This window comes from Sceloporus occidentalis, unplaced genomic scaffold (assembly GCF_023333645.1).
Source record: "Sceloporus occidentalis isolate IW3139 unplaced genomic scaffold, rSceOcc1.0.p SCAF_7, whole genome shotgun sequence".
NCBI classification, from domain to species: Eukaryota; Metazoa; Chordata; class Lepidosauria; order Squamata; family Phrynosomatidae; genus Sceloporus; species Sceloporus occidentalis.
Window position 1 is genome coordinate 62,370,459 of NW_028316987.1, and position 20,068 is coordinate 62,390,526.

Genomic DNA, 20,068 nt, shown 5'->3' on the forward strand with positions numbered 1-20,068 from the left:
GAAGGAAGGCTGGTTGGTTTACCACTCTTGCACCTCTTAAAAGGACAATTTCCAAAAGTACTGTCTATTACCCACTTGTGGATGCATAGGATTGTACTAATTTCATTGGCAGTGACAAATCTAAGATTCTTCATTGTTATATAGACACCATCTGAGATTTATGGAACAGCAGTATGTTGCTTCAGTAGAAGTAGGGTATGCTCCAATCCAACTCAACATATTTCTTGGAAATCAGGGAAAGCCAACCAATGTTTCTTGGCAGCTCCTTGACCTAGTCATAGGAAGTTTTCCTTGCTTCCTATGGTCTGCTACCAACCCCAAAGTATTGCAATATCTCTTGTGTGGCATAGCTTCATAGGAAATGGAAGAGAAGCTGATTCAATAGTGGCAAAGAGCCAAAGTATACATTACAAGCAAGCCTGTGCAATGGCGATAGCCTGATAGTCCTATTTAAGTTGTTTATTAAAAAAAAAAACACTGCATGAGGGGGAAATAGAGACCTTAGCCCTTACACTTTTCTAACCTATTAATTGCTCCCTCCATAATTTTCCCCAAGTGGTTTATTGCTCAACTTACTATGTTTTGGAATTATATGGGGAGAAAATCTGAGGGAGGTAAACCAGGGTATGGAAATGGCAGGAAGGGGTAAAGCTAAGTAGCTTAGCTCCACCACCACAGTTTCCCATTCTCAGTTGTTCCATCCCACCACAACACAGCCCCCAATCCAAACCTGTTGGGCTAATTGTTGTTTTGCCCTTTACCAGCTATTTGTTGAATACTATAGCAGTCACACTGTTCCAAAATACTGTAAGACAAAAATCCAGGAGGCACTACCTCAGTGAATTGTTTTTATAATAAAAGAGCAGTTTTGTGTGTGAGAGAGAGTGAGTGTATACCAGAATCAAGAATATATATGAATATATGCCATCCTGCATTCTAAGTAAACCCTGTATTAACACTTAGGTGTGACTTTTTGAAAAGGTTAAGATCAGATATGATGTGGATAACTGCATTAATATAGCATCAAAAAAAGATAAATTAAAAGTGTTTATCTAATTGTTTCATGGCTCACAGTAAAACATATTTTCTTTTACAACCATTAGCAAACTGTAGAATTTTGGTTGATAGTGGGAAAACATTTACTCATTCCCAGTTAGAATCATAGAATTGAAAGAGACCTCAAGGATCATCTTGTCCAACCCCCTGCCATGCAGGAACACAGAATCTAAGCATCCCTGACAGATGGCCTCCTCTAAAGAAGGAGACTGCACCACACTCCAAAAGAGTGTGTTCCATTGTCAAACAGTTCTTACTGTTGAACAGATCTTACTCTTGTTCACTTCATAAGGTGGAATGTGTAGGCTAACACTGAGATTAAAGAAAATACTTTTTTGCATCTTGAATGACTAGTTGTTAGAACTTATTGCTGAAAGAAAATGCAGAGAATGCCAAAATTATGCAGAAGGAGATAGATAGATAGATAGATAGATAGATAGATAGATAGATAGATAGATAGAGTATTGTTTGCCAGAAATACAGCTTAATAATGCCCAGTTCTTTTTATACTTCCAAGTGGTAGCATAGTTCCCTCGGAATCCAAGTTATGCTGAACTTAAGTCATCCAGAAATCACAAATTCAGTGTGGGGTTGAGTGGCCTTCTTAGTGAAAACTACATAAACAAAATGAAACAAACATGAAATAACAACAGAAGCAACTAAAAGTAAAAAACAAAATTCAACATTACTGATCAGCAAGCACTTCCTCGCTTTTGTCCACCCCACCTTCTACAGGAGTACAGTCTTATAGGACCTAGAAGTTGCTTCTAGGGAGGAAGTAGGCTACATCCATTTCCTGAAGAATATAAAATTGTGATTTCACAGTCAGTCAGTCTTTTGAAGGACTTATCTCTCTGTTTAATAGTAAAGCTCATTTGCTATGACATGTTCATGTCACTAACATCTGGGAATAGGTGACAGCAGATGTCTTGCCTTGAAGCATCTGATTGTTAGCCATAATTGTATACTAAATATTGGACTAAATGGTCCATTAGTTTGGTTTTGCAAGTTATCTTATTTCATGAAACACAATATCCAGAACCTTACTATACAGTGGGCCCTTGGTATTTGCTGTGATTTGGTTCCCAGACCCCCTGTGGATACCAAAATCTGTGGACGTTCAAGTCCCATTAAGTACAATGGATAGTAAAATGGTATCCCTTATTTTTTAAAAATGGCAAAATCAAGGTTTCTTTATATTTTTAGAATATTTTCAAGCCATGAATTATGGAATCTGTGGAAACGGAGGGTCGGCTGTATATGACAGCAGTAGTTTGAGCATTGGACTGGATCTTACAAAATCCAACTTCAAGTTCTCAGTAAACCATGACACTCATTGAGTGACCTTGGCCTAGTCCTTCTCTCTCATCTTGACCTACTTCATAGGGCTGTTGTGAGCATTTTGCCTTATTCCAGATGAAAAACAAGATATAAATCTAGGAAACTGCTTCTCTGGTCCTCAATATGTCATCTGTAAAAATGTTGAATATTTCTCTAGGAATTGAGAAACTTTATGTCCCTTACTAAAAGGAGCTTTATACCCTGCTGTAAAGAATTACAATCTTTTCTCTCCATATACTAGTTACATTAAAGATTCCCTCTGAGCATTTTACCTTCTAAAGAGGAAATAATACTTGGAAGCAAGCTGGCATGTTCCCCAATATTTGTTGTCTGCTTGGGTTATTTTAATCATTAGGAACAAACGTTTTTATAGAACAAAGGCTATCAAAGTAACCATCACCTGATCACTCACCTACATTTTATGAAAACATATATGAGTTGGAGTGAGGATGGAGAACAATGCATGCTATACATAATGCTTGCCTTTAACCTCAGGTGTTATATACCATATGTTAATACTTAAAGTATTATGTGGAGAAAGGGAGTGTGTTATAGGGCCCTTTCAGGCTTTTTTCTTGTACAGCTACACCTACCATTTGGCATAAGATACAGGCAGTGGAGGAATACTGAAGGGCTTTGCCTCAGTTACAACAGCTGCAAAACAGATGGGAAGCTGACATGAAACCTGCCAGAAATCTCTTCCAGCTTTTCCACCCATTTTCCACCAAAGAGAAAACAATTCAGGTGATGCTGGATATAGATCCAAAGGTCAAAAAGGGATGGAATCTCCCAGTTCTGGCTTTTAGAAACTTTGGGGAAAGGGATGAGAAAATTCCAACGGATTTAATGCTTTGAAAATCAAATCAATCAACTTTTATAGGCAACAAATCTCAAAACAATTCCAAATATCATTTTTAATTTAAAAAAAAAACAAATAAGGAAAGAATTGTGCACAACAACAGGCAGGGGAACAGAGGGAGACATCTAAATCTTTAATGTCTTGCATTTGTTAAATCCACATATTTTCCATAGCTTGTAACTTCAAAGTATTCTTTGTGCTTAGGTACCAAAATGTATTAATCCAAGTGAAATTATATTGTCATAATCATTATCTCTGTCAAGAATGTGAGACATATTGTGATTTTCTTTGATCCTGGCTGTTTTACCAATGTCAGTTTAGGCTGCTCACATGATCTGTTCAGCTGGATTGGTCACAGGGAACACACTACATAACTATGACACTATGATTTCACTTTAGTTGCCATACGTAGCTGTATTCTGTGGAATCCTGAGGTTTGCAGTTTGGAGAGACACTAGATCTGGCAGGAAATTCTAAATACATTTCCCTAAACTGCAAATCGCAGGATTGTATTGGTTGGAACCATGGCAATTAAAGGGGAACTACAGCACTATAATTGTCTAGTGTGAAAGGGCCCCAGGTTAATTGTATCCATCCCATAATCCAGACTGTGCTAATAGCTTTTAGATGGTTGAGCATCTGCATTCCAGCCACTTTAGGTTCCATGCCAGGAGAAAGTCAGGGTATAAACTGAATGGATGAATGAATGAATGAATGAATGAATGACGTACCCTTCTAGCTTCTAAAATGTGTAAACCTAAGAACTTAAAAAAAAACAAAACACTAGTACAGCATTTGTAGAAACTATAACAGTATGGTGAAATTCTCCAAAACAACTTTAATATCTAATGCTACATTGAGGAATGAAGAATGAAGTAGGGTTGAACTGAATATTTGCAGTCAAGCATTTGACCTTCGTAAAGAAGGACCAGAGTAGAATTGTGTTTACTTTTCTATTGTTTTTGTGCTTTATTTATACCCATGATTTGCGTACTCCCTCATTATTCACACCTGCCAGTGAATAATGTGTCCAGTTCTGGCTACCACAAAAGATACTGACAAGCTGGAATGTGTCCAGAGGAGGGCAACCAAAATGTTGAGGGTCTGGTAGCCATGCTCCCCGTGAGGAGCGACTTGAGGATCTGGGTATGTTTAGCCTGAAGAAGAAAAGGCTAAGAGGTGGTATAATAGCTTGAAGTCATACTGAAGGTGGAACAAGCATGTTTTCTGCTTCTCCAGAAATTAGAACATGGAGCAGTTGATGCAAACTACAGGAAAAGAGATTCCACCTCAACATAGGTTAGTTTTTCTCATTGTTTGGTTAGTTTTTAATCATATACAATAAAATGTAAATATTATTTATTTAGAAAGAAAACATTAGGAAGAACTTCTGGACAGTAAGATGTCTGACAGTGGAACATACTCCCTCACAGTGTGCTAGAGGCTCCTTCTTTGGTGATTTATAAACAGAGCCTGGATGGCCATCTGTTGTGGAAATTTTGATTGTATGTTCCTGAAAGGGAGGAGGTTGGACTTGATGGCCCTTGAGTCTCTTCCAGCTCTGTGATTCTATGATGTGGCCTATCAAATATGACTATGTGATCTCACCAGAATCTGTGAAACATTGCTCTCATTTGGAATGGGTGTCTTTTACCTGTCTTGATGACATGAAGGTTGCTTTTACATGGGACAACATTTCCTCCATTTCTGCTGGGCCTCATAAAAAAAGAACTAAACTAGAACATGTCCATACTGACGGGAAATCCTGGTTCACGATCTGGGCTTCCAGATACAAGGTGTCCACACAATTGTAGCCACAGTGGGCTGATACTGGCAGCACTATCCATACACATTGTTGTGCAAACATACACTTGTGGAATCAATTTGCATTGGTGTGCTGTACTGATGGTAATATGCTAAAATGTGCTTATGTGATCAACCTGCATGTCTGCAGAAAGGAATGGTGCTGGAGGAACCATGCAAACCTGAAAATGAAAGTGCTCTGGGAAGTTAGAAGTTCCAGGAGGGAAGCGGTCAGCAGCTCTTCTGCCTACCAATGCTCCTTCCCCATCCCTGCACTGGTATACAGTCCACACACCCAGAGGACTCTCTGATGTTTCGACCCTGATCCAGAGCAAAAAGGTCTCTTTTTATTCCTGAGAATCACCCTGGACCATGGATTTGGCCCATGTTCCAGCAGTTTTTGCCTCATGTGTCATCTGAACAAGTCAGTGTTTGAACATTTCCTTTCCTCCATGCGGACACCACTTTAAAGGCTTCTCATTATAGGTACCTTGGAGGGAAGGGAACTGAAGTTATTAGAGAATGTTGGTCTCAAGTTGCCATATGGAAACAGAGTACCATAAAGGGCAGCAAAGGAAGACTCATTTAAGATATAGCAACCTCTCAATGACTGAGGGTGGAGAAGAAAATATATTATGCTTTGGGATTCATTCTATTCTTGTGTTCTCTTAAGTAAGTGTCAGTCTGACAACTGCAAGTACTATAGGTCTGTGGAATTCTGAGCATAGCAATAGAAAAGGTTATTAACTTTGGAACGGAAACTTGAGTAAAAGCCAGATATTTGTGGAAACACAGTTACTAAAAGTTTTATAACTGTTACATAAGTCTTGTTACCAAGACTTTGTGGTTAGTGTCTAACATTTCTATGTGCCTTTCCAATTTTAGAATATATTTTGCTTGTATTAGCCTTATATATACACCCTTCTTCTCTTGCCATCTTGAATTTTATAATGTGCTAAAATAGGCAGAAATTTTCAAATTAAATTAAAGTAAATACAGTATAATATTTTAATTACTTTAAAAGCTCCAAACATTTGTAAGAATGACTTACTTCAGTAAGGTCATAGATTAAAATATGTGATGTGTGGTGTTTTAATGAACTGACCATCCAGTGAATGCAATATGTTTCAGACAAAGCAATATTCTTGATAGTGTGATCAGCAGATATGCCCCAGTTCCAGTCATGAGCTTACTAGTTAACCTTTTACAAGTTATCTCTCATGCATACTTTCCTAATCTGTATAATGATCCTCTGTATCACAAAACTATGCTGTATCTTACTCGTTTAAAAAGAATAGCATTTCTCGGTATCATGCATGCTTTCCTTTTCCCATATACGCTTCTGAGACAAGTGAGCAATGGAAAAAAAAAATCTTAAATCCTGTTGTTAGTCCTGACTAAAGTAGATCCATTGAATCAATGGGATTTATCTATGTGTTGACTTCCCATTCAACATTGGTCAGGTGGGTTTATGGAAGTTGTGACTAACCAACAGGATACTAGCCTCTAGGGGTTAACTAAAGATAATTTGAACAAACTGGTTTATTTGTATTAGCACTTCCATAATACTCTATATCTCACTCTGTGTGTTTCTCTCTAGCTTAAAGAGATGTCAAGTAGATGCCAATATAATGCTGAAATTGAAGCAGGTTTGGATTCATTCCACCACTATATTCAGTGGCTATCAATAATTTATGTAAAGGTGTTTCATCTTAGTAAGAAAGATGTCTTTGTGTCCCAGCCTAGCCACATTAGACAAGTGAGACAGCAAAAAGTCAACAAATGTTGTGCTGATGAGGGTAGCCTGGTGAACAGTCCCAGCATGGTTCAGCCTAGAGGTCTTTGCCAAGAGCAAATGCCTGAAGACACACGTATATTCAGTGATATGCAATAAAACTGTAGTCCAGACTTTACCCATGATCCAGTCTGCCAATGAAACCTACTGCTGCTGACAGGGGTACTGCTGCTAAAAAGCTTTTATAGCACAATGTTCACATAGTTATTCTCCACTAATGACAAGAATGTCTATATAGTGAGTCTTGCCCTGCTGTTCATGATTCTTTTGGGATCTTTGCAAGCTGACAGAATGCAACCTGCTATGCGTTCAGTTTAATAGTTAAGCTCCTAATGGGGGGGATGCATTTCCTCCTATCAGTCAAGTTTCCTGAAGGAGAAATAGTCCAATGGCAGCTTCCTTATCACTGATAAGGATGAGGCTTAAGATTTCTGAAGTTATTACTGGTCCCTTTTCATTGGTCTTCACCTTTTGAACAAGCAGTTATGTGGAAGGGGTTAACATTTTTGTTAAGAGGTATCAGGGCTGATAGGATGGATGCAGTTAAGGGAGGCAGGCTAGATGTGTGGCAAGCAGATAAAATGGGTGTCAGTCTCACAGTAACTGAGAACTGAGGCAAGTTCCTTAGACTGAAGGTCCTAAGGATCTTTTATGCGGCTGGGACATGGATGGCATTGTGGTGATTGCAGAAATTGGAAAAGTTATTTTGGGTGCTACAGTTCCCAGAATCCCCTAGCCAACTTCACCTCTGACCATGTGAAACAGAAATCAAGGCAGGAAAATTATGGTCTTCCATATGTTGTTGGATTACAGTTCTCATTTCCTCCTCCTAATCCTTGGCTACACTGGCTGGTTAGAATTATAAGCCAATGCATTTGAAGATCCCAGAAGAAACATTTGAAGAAAGAGGTGGGGCTGTAATACCCCTTTTCATTCTTCCCCCAGTTCTGCAATGCTACCTGCTAAAATCTATCTGCCACCTCATAGCATGTAGGCACAGATTTGCACTGGCTCTTACAGAGGCAAGTAGGGTGGAGCTGTCCAGCCCTTCCTTCCTCATTTCACACAGGATGCCACAGAGGATCTTGCAGCTACCCAAAGCAAACTTATACATCTAAGGCATATTGACAGCAGTTTTAGGGGGATGCGTGACACTATCTGAAACTGTTTTGCCTTGAGGGCCTGCCAAAGTCCATGGCCAAGCATTTCCTAGAAGTATGGCGAGCTTTCTATTCCTATATGCCATTGGGTAGAGATTACTTTTCTTTTGGATGTTAATCTCTCTCTCTCTCTCTCTCTCTCTCTCTCTCTCTCATTTTATTTTTGTTGGTTTTCACCTTAAGCACTTTATCTTGTGTTTCTAGAGTTCATTTTTATACTGGTTGCTCTAACATATTCCTTTATTTTTAAAATGTAAGTGATGACACAAGTAGATGAAACCCATGACATTTCCAATAACTTCAGCACCAGTAGCAACAGTGACTGGAAGGTTTTAATGGTTAGTGTTAAGATTAAAAGAAAGAGAAGGAAAAAACAACAAAATCGGTTCTCCCAGAGACATCTGGCTAACTTGGATCCAAATCATTCTCATTATATACTTTTAAAAAGAAAGAAAGAAAGAAAGAAAGAAAGAAGATATCTTGCTGTCATTATTGATTTCTGTGGTCAGGAAGGTAACCTCAGGCATTCCAATGACTCATCCTTCAGCGAAAGCTAAAGGAGACTGCTTAAAGAGACTGCTTATGGGCTTGTCTCCTGGAAGTTGAGGCAGGTTTCTATTTAAACCAGCAGCTGAAGTGTGAATTTATCTGTGACATTTTTAAGATGGTTGATGAAGCCAAGAGTTGACTAGTGATTCTCATGCTGAACACCAGCTAATTTTGGATTTACAGCATGCAGCATGCCAAGATTAGAAACAAATGGCCATAAAATTTGGGTGGAGAGGGTAATCTGATATAGCAGTCATGTTTGATTTAGGACCACTTTGCACATAACGATTTTCCTACACTGATATTACTTCCATACATGCAACAATATAGTATGTATGTATGTATGTTTGTCACATATCATAGGGTACAGGCTTTTTTCTTACATGGAGGTCACATCTATGAAGGGAAATCATAATGTAGGGGGAAATAGTCAGCATTCAGACAGAAAGAGGGCCCAATTAAATATCAGGAAACTGTGAACTGGCTTTTAGGTTTTGATGAGGGAAAATCACTCTTAGATATGACTTGTTCTGATATCATTGGATCACTGGAAAAGGTGTTTCAGAGTAGAGAAGAGAGGGTCTCTGCTGACATAACACAGAAATCAAAAATAATTTTAATCTAAAGTGAGCTACAATCCACAATCATTTTAATCATATAGCCCTCTTTAAATGAATACATAATAATAATTCAATTCAGTTCAATTTTTATTAATGCTTAAGCCAAAGGCCATTTGCATGATTAAAATATAAAACCAATGACAAAAATTCAGAATTATAAAATGCTCCATCAAATAACTAACATCCAAATTTTACACATTAAACATGATAAAACATGATAAAATTCCAGACAATTAAATAAAACAACACTAAAGACAACTTCAAAGTTTAGATAAGATCATCCCCTTGACAATCAACTGCAATGTCCACTATTACCCTTGACCAATTTTTGATTGCTGCTGAGGCAAACAGTGAAACCTTATGTTACCTTACAATCAATATCAGACAGGAGATAAAAATCTTTTCAGAAGTGGTATTAGTTTGTAAATTGGACAGAATAGATCCCATAAATTTAGTTCTTGGATCAGTATATAGTGTGCAAAAAAGCAGATGATGAGGCAAATCCTTGATTTCTGGAGCTCCACAAATACATAAACGGGAATCCTTAGGTGTGTGTGAATATCTGCTGTTGATCATGGCTGAAGGCATTGTTTGAAAACGAAGAGCTGTAAAAGCCTGCCTAAGCTTTGGGAATGTAAGCTTCCCTAAGTAAACAGCCATCTGATCGTCCAATTTATATAATCTAAACCATTTGGAAAATTTCAAATTGTTAATAGCCAGTCTTTCCAGATACACATCATGGTTAAAAATGTATTCATGAAGCTTCTCTCTTGAATTCCAGGTAGAAGGATTTTCAGTTAGAGCAGGATATGATTCAAGCAACCTATGGTATCTTAAACTCCAGACTTTGCAGCTTGGTAAATGTTGGAAACACAATTTAGGAAAAACCTTAACCGGAGAATCTATTACAGATCTCCAGTAGTTAAATAAAGTAAAATGAATACATGCTCTTATGGAAGGGAGGCCGGCCTCAGCCCGAACCAAAGCTGCAGGCGGGCCAGGTGAAAGCAAGAGCAATTTCTTGAAAAATGTATTTTGGAGGGCCTCCAGTTTGACCAATTGGGAATCATCCCATCCCTACACAGCAGCACTGTGTGTAAATCAATACATCATCATCATCATCATCATCATCATCATCATCATCATCATCATCATCATAATATCAGGGGTGTCATGAGCATAAAAAAGTCCTCACAAGCATACCCCACAAAATTATTATTGTTATTCATACTGTGCCCTTTCTTCAAAATTGGAATTCACATAATCCTTACATAAAAGAGCACAGCACTAATAACAACCGGTTATACTGTATAGCAAAACATGAAAAAAAAACTTCCATTCAAATAAAACAACAACAAATAATAGCTTTATGGTAGTTATTGTAATGGTAACTGTGTACATGGTTCTCAGGTATGTTTCTCAGGTATAGGTCTGTGAATCTGAGCTGGTCTGGAGTTACCAGCTCAGGCAGCCTACATTAATCACCAAACATGTTGCATTATAACCAATATTTACTTTATACTTACATACTTCTTCAAAGATTCTTTGAAATCAATGGGACAGGCAATTTATGGCTATTCTAAGTCTGGCTGGTTCATTCTAAGCATGACTAAGTCTATCAACAATTCATGGCTACTACAATTTCCCCTTTGAGAACCCCAGTAATTTTGTTGGCAAAATCTAGGTTCTTTTCTTACCATTTGAGGGTCAGAAGGTGGCCACACTGAGGTTCAAAATACTGAGCATGTGTTGAATGACTATATAAACACAGATATACTATATGGAATAGGAGGTCCTTTAATATCCAGTTCTTTAATATTTATTAAAACATGGAACAAATTTCCAGTTCATTAAATCAACTGACATTTCACCATTGACTTCAATAGTTTATAGTTAGTAGCCATAGTTTCGACAGAACAACTTCTGTATAAGGTTTCCTGCCTGAATGACTCCAGATTATTTCGTCGATATTTTCATCTGTAACAATATCTCAATTTGTAATGTTTCCTTCACAGTAAATCACAAGCTTATAATGACTCCTGACTTGATTGCATATTTATTTCAGATTCTCAAGAGGGAAATTATAAATCTGAAGTCAACAGTAAACCAAGGAAGGAAAGAACAGCTTTCACCAAAGAACAAATAAGAGAGTTAGAAGCAGAGTTTGCCCACCACAACTACCTCACCAGGCTGCGGAGATACGAAATAGCAGTAAACCTGGATCTCACTGAACGACAGGTATGAATGGAGAATAAATTAATGTGTTTCTAAGTGCAAGCTATTACTTTAATGCCAGATCTATCTCATTTACTGCTAGACATGATAATGTGTGGAATAAAACCAAATTCTAACATGACATTTATATGATGTGTATACTTACTGGATACCATCAATGTTATCTTTGAAATAGATACTTATAAAATCAGTCAGCACATTGTAACAGCCATGGAAAATTGATCAGCTCAGCAGCATCTATGCCAGAATACACAAAATATATACCTTGAGTCATCCTAACCTCCCTTCTTTTTTAAAAGCCATAAGACTAAGCTTTCTTTGTGTTCTATTTTTTGTATATTACACCTCCCTCCCACCCTCTTTTTCTCTGTGTGTTTATATTTGTAAGTATTTTGTCACTTTTCCTAGTCCTGTGTACTATAACTACTGTCCCTCCATACTGGCACTGTATTAATTTTAACATTTCAAACAAAATATGAACAGAACTGAAGATAATGTTGGCCAGCAGCAACTGGATGGAGTGTTAGCATGCTTCTTCAAGATATACCTCCATATGTATCTGAACTCTACTTTTTCATGGAGGTTCCATTAGAAATCGTCTTGGAAATTGCAAGATAAATTTTGAAGTCTTGTCTTGGAAGATAAAGCAGCAGGGAACCATGGCTTTGAACCATGGCTTCAGCATCCAAGAGGAAAATGAGGGGTGATGAAGTGATAGAGTCATGGAGAGGGGTGGGAGAATGTAAGATAAATGTGTACAGTTGTACACCTAACAAAAATCACATCAAAGGGTAGGCTCAAATCCAAAAAGAGAAAAGAAATAGCAGGTATTTTCTGTTGAAGGCAAGATGGATCAGTGGGCATAGGGATGGGAACTCAAGATCAGGAGAATCAGATCTGTTTAGATGGGTACAGGCAGCCCTATGTGTCCACAGATTTTTTTTATGCACTCATTCAAGCATCCACAGTTTGAAAATATTTTGAAAATGTATATATCCCAAAATGCAAACATTCATTTTGCCATTTCATATATGGGACACCATTTTACTATGTCATTGCGCTTAATGGGAATTGAGCATCCACAGATTTTATTATCCACAGGGGGTTCTGGAAACAAACCCCAGTCGATACCAAGGGCCCACTTTATATGCTAGCAAGACTTCACTCCAGGACTCTGGTCCATAGTGTAACTAAGGGCTGGTACAGACTGGCACAATATGGAGGCTCCATGGTGGTGTGGGGACATAGTGTTCAGACAGTGCATGCCCCCATGCTGCTGGGAATTTAGATGCCATGCACCGCCAAGCCCTGGCAGAAAAACTCTGGCAGAAAAGCCACTGCAAAATGGAGCAGCAGTTGCAGTTGCCACGGTGCCCACCCAGCTCTTTCAGGGGCAATGTCAAGCCACACATTTGGGCCGATCTGTTTTGGCCCTGAGACAGAGATATCCAAATGAGCAAAAGGAAAAGAAAAGAGAGATTATCCTGCTCGGCAGAGAGGGATGCCATTCCTATTATCTCCAGATAGGGAAGAAGAAGACTTCTATTTGAAAGCCTGGAGATCTGCTGCAAGTGAGGAGAACAGGGATATGTGGAGAATAGCTTTCCACATGTTGGATTACAACACCCAGCATTCCTCGCCATTGGATTTTCTGTTCCCCTTTTACTGTCCTTTATATTCTTGAAATTCAAAACCCCATTTGACTTAAATGGATGTAAACCTCCCTAAATCTGATGAGTTTAGGTCATCTTAATTCTGCATTAAATGTAGCTTTGGTCTGTAAATCTGTTATACTAGTAGGTCATTCTTAAACTATTCTATATTGCTATAAATGTTTCAGCACTCCTGCCAATTATCTTTTTTCTCATTGATATAAGGATATTCTGCTCCCACCCCAGCCTCAAAAAGCCAGTCTATACATGTTAAGCTTACATTCTTATACACATTTACCTAAGACCCATCAAGTCTTACAGTGGACCCTTGTTATCTGCTGGAGTTTGGTTCCAAGATCCCCTGTGGATAACAAAATCTGTAGATGCTCAAGTCACATTAAATATAATGACATAGCAAAATGATGTCCCTTATAAAAATGGAAAATCAAGGTTTGATATTTGAAATTTATACTTTTTTTTGAACATTTTCAAACTGTGTATGCTTGAATCCGTGTATAAAAAATCCGTGTCTAAGAAGGGCCAACTGTATTATGTTTACTTCTGAGTAAGGCTCTTGTACTTTTTTGAAAATGTGGATACATCAAACAGCTTTCCAGGAAATAGCCCATAATGCTGGTATAACTTCTGACCATCCAAATTTTGTTGCACTTCAGCTCCCAGATTGATTATTTTATATGCCATCATTCTCCTGGCATTGGACCAAGACAGTTTACAAAGACTAGAAATAAGATAAACTAAAATCCTGGTAGTAAACAAGTTAAAGTGTAATTAAAGAATTCTCACATTAAAACACCATTAAAGTTTAAATGTGTCAGATGATGTGTGCATATGTGCAGTGGCTAGCCATTTTTATAAAGCAGTAATGAGAACAGTGGCTAAAGAAACAAACCAATCATTGTAAGAACTCCATTCAAGATAGGAAAGATCTCTAAAGATGCTGAGCTAACACTGAAAACTACTTAACTCTGTCACTGCTGCTCATGAAGGCTCACTTGCCCAGTTCATCACATCTCCTCTTTGATTCCCACACTACATTCCCACACTATCACCACTATTCATATGGTTATCTACTCACCTTGTCTTTAGGCAACATGCTTCCTCCTGTCTTTATTACTCAGCCTCTGTAGTGAAAACTGAACTTGTTATCTCATCTCCTTACATACAGGTTATGCATTTGTATTGCTATTCTCTCACACAGTATGGTTATATAAGTCTGTCCCTGGACCCTCCATTTCATGCATCTGAAGAAGTAGATTTGAATTTACGAAAGCTCATGCTACAAGTTTTCACATAGTGTCAAAGATGCTGGAAGATCCCTTTGCACACTGATTTTCTAGACTAACATGGTTGTCTTTGAATTCTACTGCTGCTCTTTGTAAGGCATCTTTTGTTCTTTAAATGTTGAGCATTGTTGTACTTCCAAAATGATCAATATTACACTTTATGTACTTGGGAACAAAAACTACCTTCTATGGGAAACAATTTTCAGCTGCCTCTATGGAAGAAGGAGAAAAAGTAGAAAGGGTTTAATTCAGTGGTTGTTGCTGTTGTTGTTGTGTGCCTTCAAGTCATTTTCCACTTAAGAATACCCTAAGTCAAACTTATCAATGAGTCTTCTGAGGCTGAGAGTGTGTAACTTGCCCAAAGTCACCCAGTGGGTTTCCATGACCAATTGGGATTTGAACGCTTGTCTCCAGGGTTGTAGTCTAATGCTCAAACCACCACACCACACTGGCTCCTCTTAATATCCTCAGTATGGCCTAAAATAAACCTTGCTCAAAGTTGCTTTATTTCTGGCATGAAAAAGGAGCATCTCTGTTGTTATCATTGCAATAACATTCTGGAGTGATTTGGCATCGACTGCAGAACATTACTATTGTTTCAGATATGTTTTTAAAAAAGGGAGGGGGGATGAAATCACACTAAGATGGGGTGTTTTCTGTGTCCCAAAGGCAGATCTTCAAAAGCTTTGATTCAATATGCTGTATAGGGAGTTTGAGTGATGAGATGTATGTCAGAAACATAGGAGATCTCAAGGAAGGGGGGAAAACCACCCTCCAAAACTGCTGACCCAAAGCTATTTCTCAAGGAAATATCTTTCTCAAGGAAAGACCAGGAAGTCTGGTCTTGTCTTCCTTCATTTTCCTTTCTTTTTTTCTTTTTTGAAAAAAGGGGTAAATGTTATGTCAAATTACTTTAAGCTGTAGTATATTTATTTTTCCCTATTATATGTTCTTTCTCTCATATTTTCTTCTCAGATCACTTACCCAGAGGCAGCTTCTGAGCTGAGCAGGGGTGGGGGAGTCATTCTGAGCACTCAGGCTATGAGCTGCTGCTGTGATCTGTGGGATGGGGAGCACTGACCCCAAATAAGAATTTTGTCCCCCAATGAGTGAATGAAATTTTATTTAAGTCTCCAAACTCTAGCAATACAAGAATTGTAGATTTCATGCTATCACTGAGAAATAAAAGGGGTAGGCAAAGTCACCATGGGAATGAACACAGCAAAGAGAAGAGTTACAGGTGTAAATGATCTGGCTCATTCCCACTTGCAGTTTAAACCAGTTCCCGATTTACCCTCCCTCCTTGTTGGAAATCGATTTCAAAAGGTCCTTTGTTCCCACTATAAAGCAGATCTTTTCTTATCCCAGTGTAATCGCTTTTGGGGGGGCATGGTTGTTATCCCCACTAGTTGTGCCACTTCAAATCAGCTCTGGGTGAGGAGGAAGCCGGGGGATGGTGGGAGAAGGAAAAAGCTGGGGAACAGAGGGAGAAGGAGCCAGCAGGGGATATAAGGAAGAAACCGGGAAATGGAAGGAGAAGCTGGGGAAAGAGACAGGAAGATGAAGGGGGGACAATAGTTTTTTTTTAAAGTACAGTGCACCCGCACCTAGTGTGGACCCATTTTACGTGGCTTCCAGCTTCATCACAACAGGATTCGATCACATTGCAGCAGGAACCAGTTTCAAGTGGGAATGACGGTCATTTACACCAATCGGCAATTCACTCTATTTCACAGTGGGAACAAGTCCCCAATGTCTCACTGTCTGCAATACCCTTGCTGCTGCCGCCACCACTAGCTACACCCATGTTCTGCATGCAAAAATCTCAGCTTCAATACCCAGCATCATCAGATAGGCCTTGAAAACACTTGTTTGAAATTCTAGAGGACTTCTGCAAGCAAATATGGCTAATGATGAACTGGTCTCTATCAACCTTCCTCTGTCCCTCAGTTCAGTAGAAGGCAGTTTTCTCATGCTCTATTTTATTGGGATATTCTGGGATAAGGATGGGCAGAAAATAGGTGGAGATCTACTCTTAGCTCTTGGGAGTATTTGCAGAACATCAGTAAGAGTTGTTGTTGCTGTTATTGTTGTATGCTTTCAAGTTATTTCCAACTTTATAGCTACCTGATGGTGAAGTATCATGGGGTTTTCTTGGCAAGTTTTTTCAGAGTGAGTTTGTCATTGACATCTTCTGAGGCTGAAAAAAGTGTGACTGTCCAAAGCCACCCAGTGGATTTATATGGCTGAGCTGGGATTTAAACCTTGGTCTCTCTGGAGTCTTAGTCCAACATTGATACCATTACATCTCACTGGCATTCAGTGAGAATTATTTACTCCCACTTTATAATAACCACTATGGAAAGTATACCCCTCTCAATTAGGTTTTAGAGAAATAATGCTGAAGGAAAACTAAAAATAATATTTTTGTGAGCTTGGTTCTAGATGTGATAACAAATGGCTGGGCTAAGTGTGTGTTCAGAGGCATTCTGTTCTTAATTCTTAGCAATGTACAGTATATTCTTTTTAATCCACTATTTTACACCAAACTATGGTTTGTGGACTTCAGAGCTGAACAAAACAACATCAGTAGAACAAATAAGCAAACAAAGTAGACCCAGAAGCCTTAAAATCTGGCCATTCCTATTCTAGGAAGAGCAGACTGAAGTTTTTGCCAGGACAGAACAATTTAATGTCATTCTGTCATAGACTATGACACTTCAAAAAAGTGCTGGCTGAACAAGGCATCAACCTGGAATGGATCCAAGTGGTGGCATCACAGCTACATCAGCGGTGATTTGGGTCTAATAATATCTGGGGGTCCCAGATCCTGAATTGAATGCAGAAGAGGTAAACTGGCTTATTTCTTGTGTGATAAGCTACTTAGTCTTAAACAAACATTCTAACAACATGGAGACAAACAGAATCTTGAAGACAAAAAATGGAGACTACTAAACAAAATGTAGTCTGCAGACTTAAGAAGGTGTGCTGCAGGAAGCGAGAGGGTATGTTCTAAAAACAGGAAGTTACAACAAACATGTAAAATCCTAGAGAGTCTCAGTATACGAGGGTTGCTATACCCAACAAGTACACTGATCAATTTCTGAATAACAGTGCATCCATCTTGAGTTGTTTGGTGTGAAATATATGTATTAAAAAGGATGTAAAATGCTGAAGATCTTGTTCACAAGTCTTATGTAGTGCACTTAGTCTGGCTCTGATATGATATAAAGGACGACTGTCTCATGGGAGTCAATGAGAATATCTTTTTAAATGAAAATATCTTAATTGTGTAAGGAAAAATAGAATTAACACTTCCCACTGCTAAACAGTTCAGCTTGTTCAGCTTTCTGTCAGGTAATGTGCACATTTTCAGAGTTTCAAAGAGGGGTTTCTCACTTAGGATAATGAAAGCATTCAGAAACTAATAGCACTGTTAGTGATACAGTGTTTTTCTTAATCTGTTTTTCCTAATATGATGCTCTGTGTGACTTTCAGACTATAAGAATATCTATTAGTAAATGAGCAGATACTCCACCTGCTTCTTCAGTACAGGAAGTTTTTATAATGTGTTGCTGGGAGGCTCAGGAAACCACCATATTTGAAGGAAAGATTGCAAAAAATATGGGGTATGTTTTTTATGTTTTATTTGGTTTCTGAAATGGTGTCCGTTTCCTGCAGTTCTGGCCGTGGAATGTGAGATCCAGTCCCAGTGGAAATGTCTGTTGGAACTACTTGCAGGAGAGACTGTCAAATACAGTTTAAGCTGTGTATTCACACACGCAAACATGTTATTTTTCTCAATTTAAAGGAAAGTCATTATTCTGAGGAAAAGAGAACAGCCATAGTTTCTTTTCTTGTTTTTTTTTAAACATGTCAGACTTGATCTTAAAGCACTGAGGTGAATTCTCCATTGACAGATGTCTTGTGCAAATTTACACATTTTAAGGGGTGCCACCTGCATTGAAGTGAGCCCAAAGTTTGACCCTGACAGGAAAGAACTTTGATCAGGGAATTACCTTTCTACTGTTGCCCTTCTCACTCTGAAATCCCACCTCTGTTCCTAGCGTACCATATTTTCTCCTTGAATAGTCTGACACCCTCCTCAGAATCAAACATACATGGCTAGAGATTTTTCCTTGGTGTCTGGTCTCAAGGAGATGTACAACCTGAGGTCATTTTTTCCTCAACCTATTTAAGCAACAGCTTAATCATCAGTCTGAGAGAGCTAAATACTAAAACCAAGTTGTCTACTAAGGGAAAGCAAACTGTGTTTTTATGCCAGTGAATAGATGTGCCTAGCAGATCAGTCTATAATTGCTGATTTAGAAATAGTTGCTGATGCTGTAAAAGCTCCCCTCACACAACCATATATATCTGTTTGAAAAATGCTGCTCATGTAAAGAACTATTGCAAGAATATAAAACTACTCTATGGCATGTAAGTTACAAACCTACTCACACTTATTTGGGAGCAAGCCAAATTGAGTAGTGCAACATTTCTAAGTAGACACAGTATTGCAGTGTTGGGCTGAGAACTGTGTAAGTTTAACCAACAACTGCTTCTGTGTTAATTGTGTGCTGTTGTTGGTTTTAAAAGAAGCATGTACATAGAAATACAGTTGGCCCTCCATTTGTGTGGGGGATCCATTCCTGACCCCCCCCCTCACATAGTCTTGAATAGGGCATGCCCCCATGTGTGCAGCCCGGGTGCATTCGCCAGGCACGCACCCCATTAGAATAAATATAGGTCACCCCCTCCATGCATAATCAAGGTCATGGATCTGAGATCCGCGAGTTAAGAGGGGCGACTGTACTTGGATTTAGACAAGGGATGGACAACTGCATGGAGAGCAGGAGACAGTTCCTCCCCCACCCCCTGAGATCCCCCACAGGCTGCGTTCACCCATTCTGCCCCAAAAGTATCTTTGGCGCGTTACAGACCGCCCCTTTGGGGCGGCCTGTACCCGCCCCTTTCCCCGACAGATTGGGGCCTCAGCTGCCACAGTGACAGCCCTGAGGCCCCAATCCGCCGCTTTTCCAGGCCGCGGGAAGCAGCAAAAGGCCGCTTCCTGCAGCCTGGAAAGGGGTGTCCTTGGGGATTCAAGCCCCCAAGGACACCCCAACAGTGGCGAGGAAAGGAGAAAGGGGCCGCTCGGCCCCTTTCTCTTTTGTAAAGAGTGTAAAGGCTGCGCCAGTGCCACAAACCCAGGAAGGAGCTCCGTTTTGGAGCTCCTTCCTGCACCGCAGAAAGGGCGCCAGAGGCGTCCTTCTGCAGCACCAAGACATCACGTCCGCACCGCCCCATTTGGAGGTGGTGCGGTCGTGATGTCCTAATGGTGGTACCCATGTAGAATGGGCGCTGCCATTTTGGACATACTGTGTACGTTCTAGGGTCGGGGCGTCTGAAAGAGACGCCCCCGGGCAACGCTAGTACATACATAGTTCGTACTAAAAGGCCCTTCTGGAAAGGGCCTTTGAATCATAGAGTTCAGATCACAAGGGCCATCCAATCCAAACCCCTGCCATGCAGGAACACACAATCAAAGCACCCTTGACAGGTGGCTATCCAGCCTCTGTTTTAAAACCTCCAAAGAAGGAGACTCCACCATACTCTGAGAGAATGTGTTCCACTGATGAATAGCTCTTACTGTCAGGAAGTTTCTCCTAATTTTGGGACCCTTTCACCATTTTA

At 39.4% G+C, this 20,068-nt stretch overlaps 1 protein-coding gene across 1 annotated transcript in view; it reads left to right on the forward strand.

The window, feature by feature from the left end:
- The window catches only part of MEOX2 (mesenchyme homeobox 2), an 84,028-nt gene that overhangs the window by 46,794 nt on the left and 17,166 nt on the right, over positions 1-20,068 (forward strand). The window contains exon 2 of the mRNA XM_089531368.1: positions 11,249-11,421. Coding sequence (XP_089387494.1) covers positions 11,249-11,421 — 173 coding nt within the window. The remainder of the gene's footprint in view (positions 1-11,248; positions 11,422-20,068) is intronic.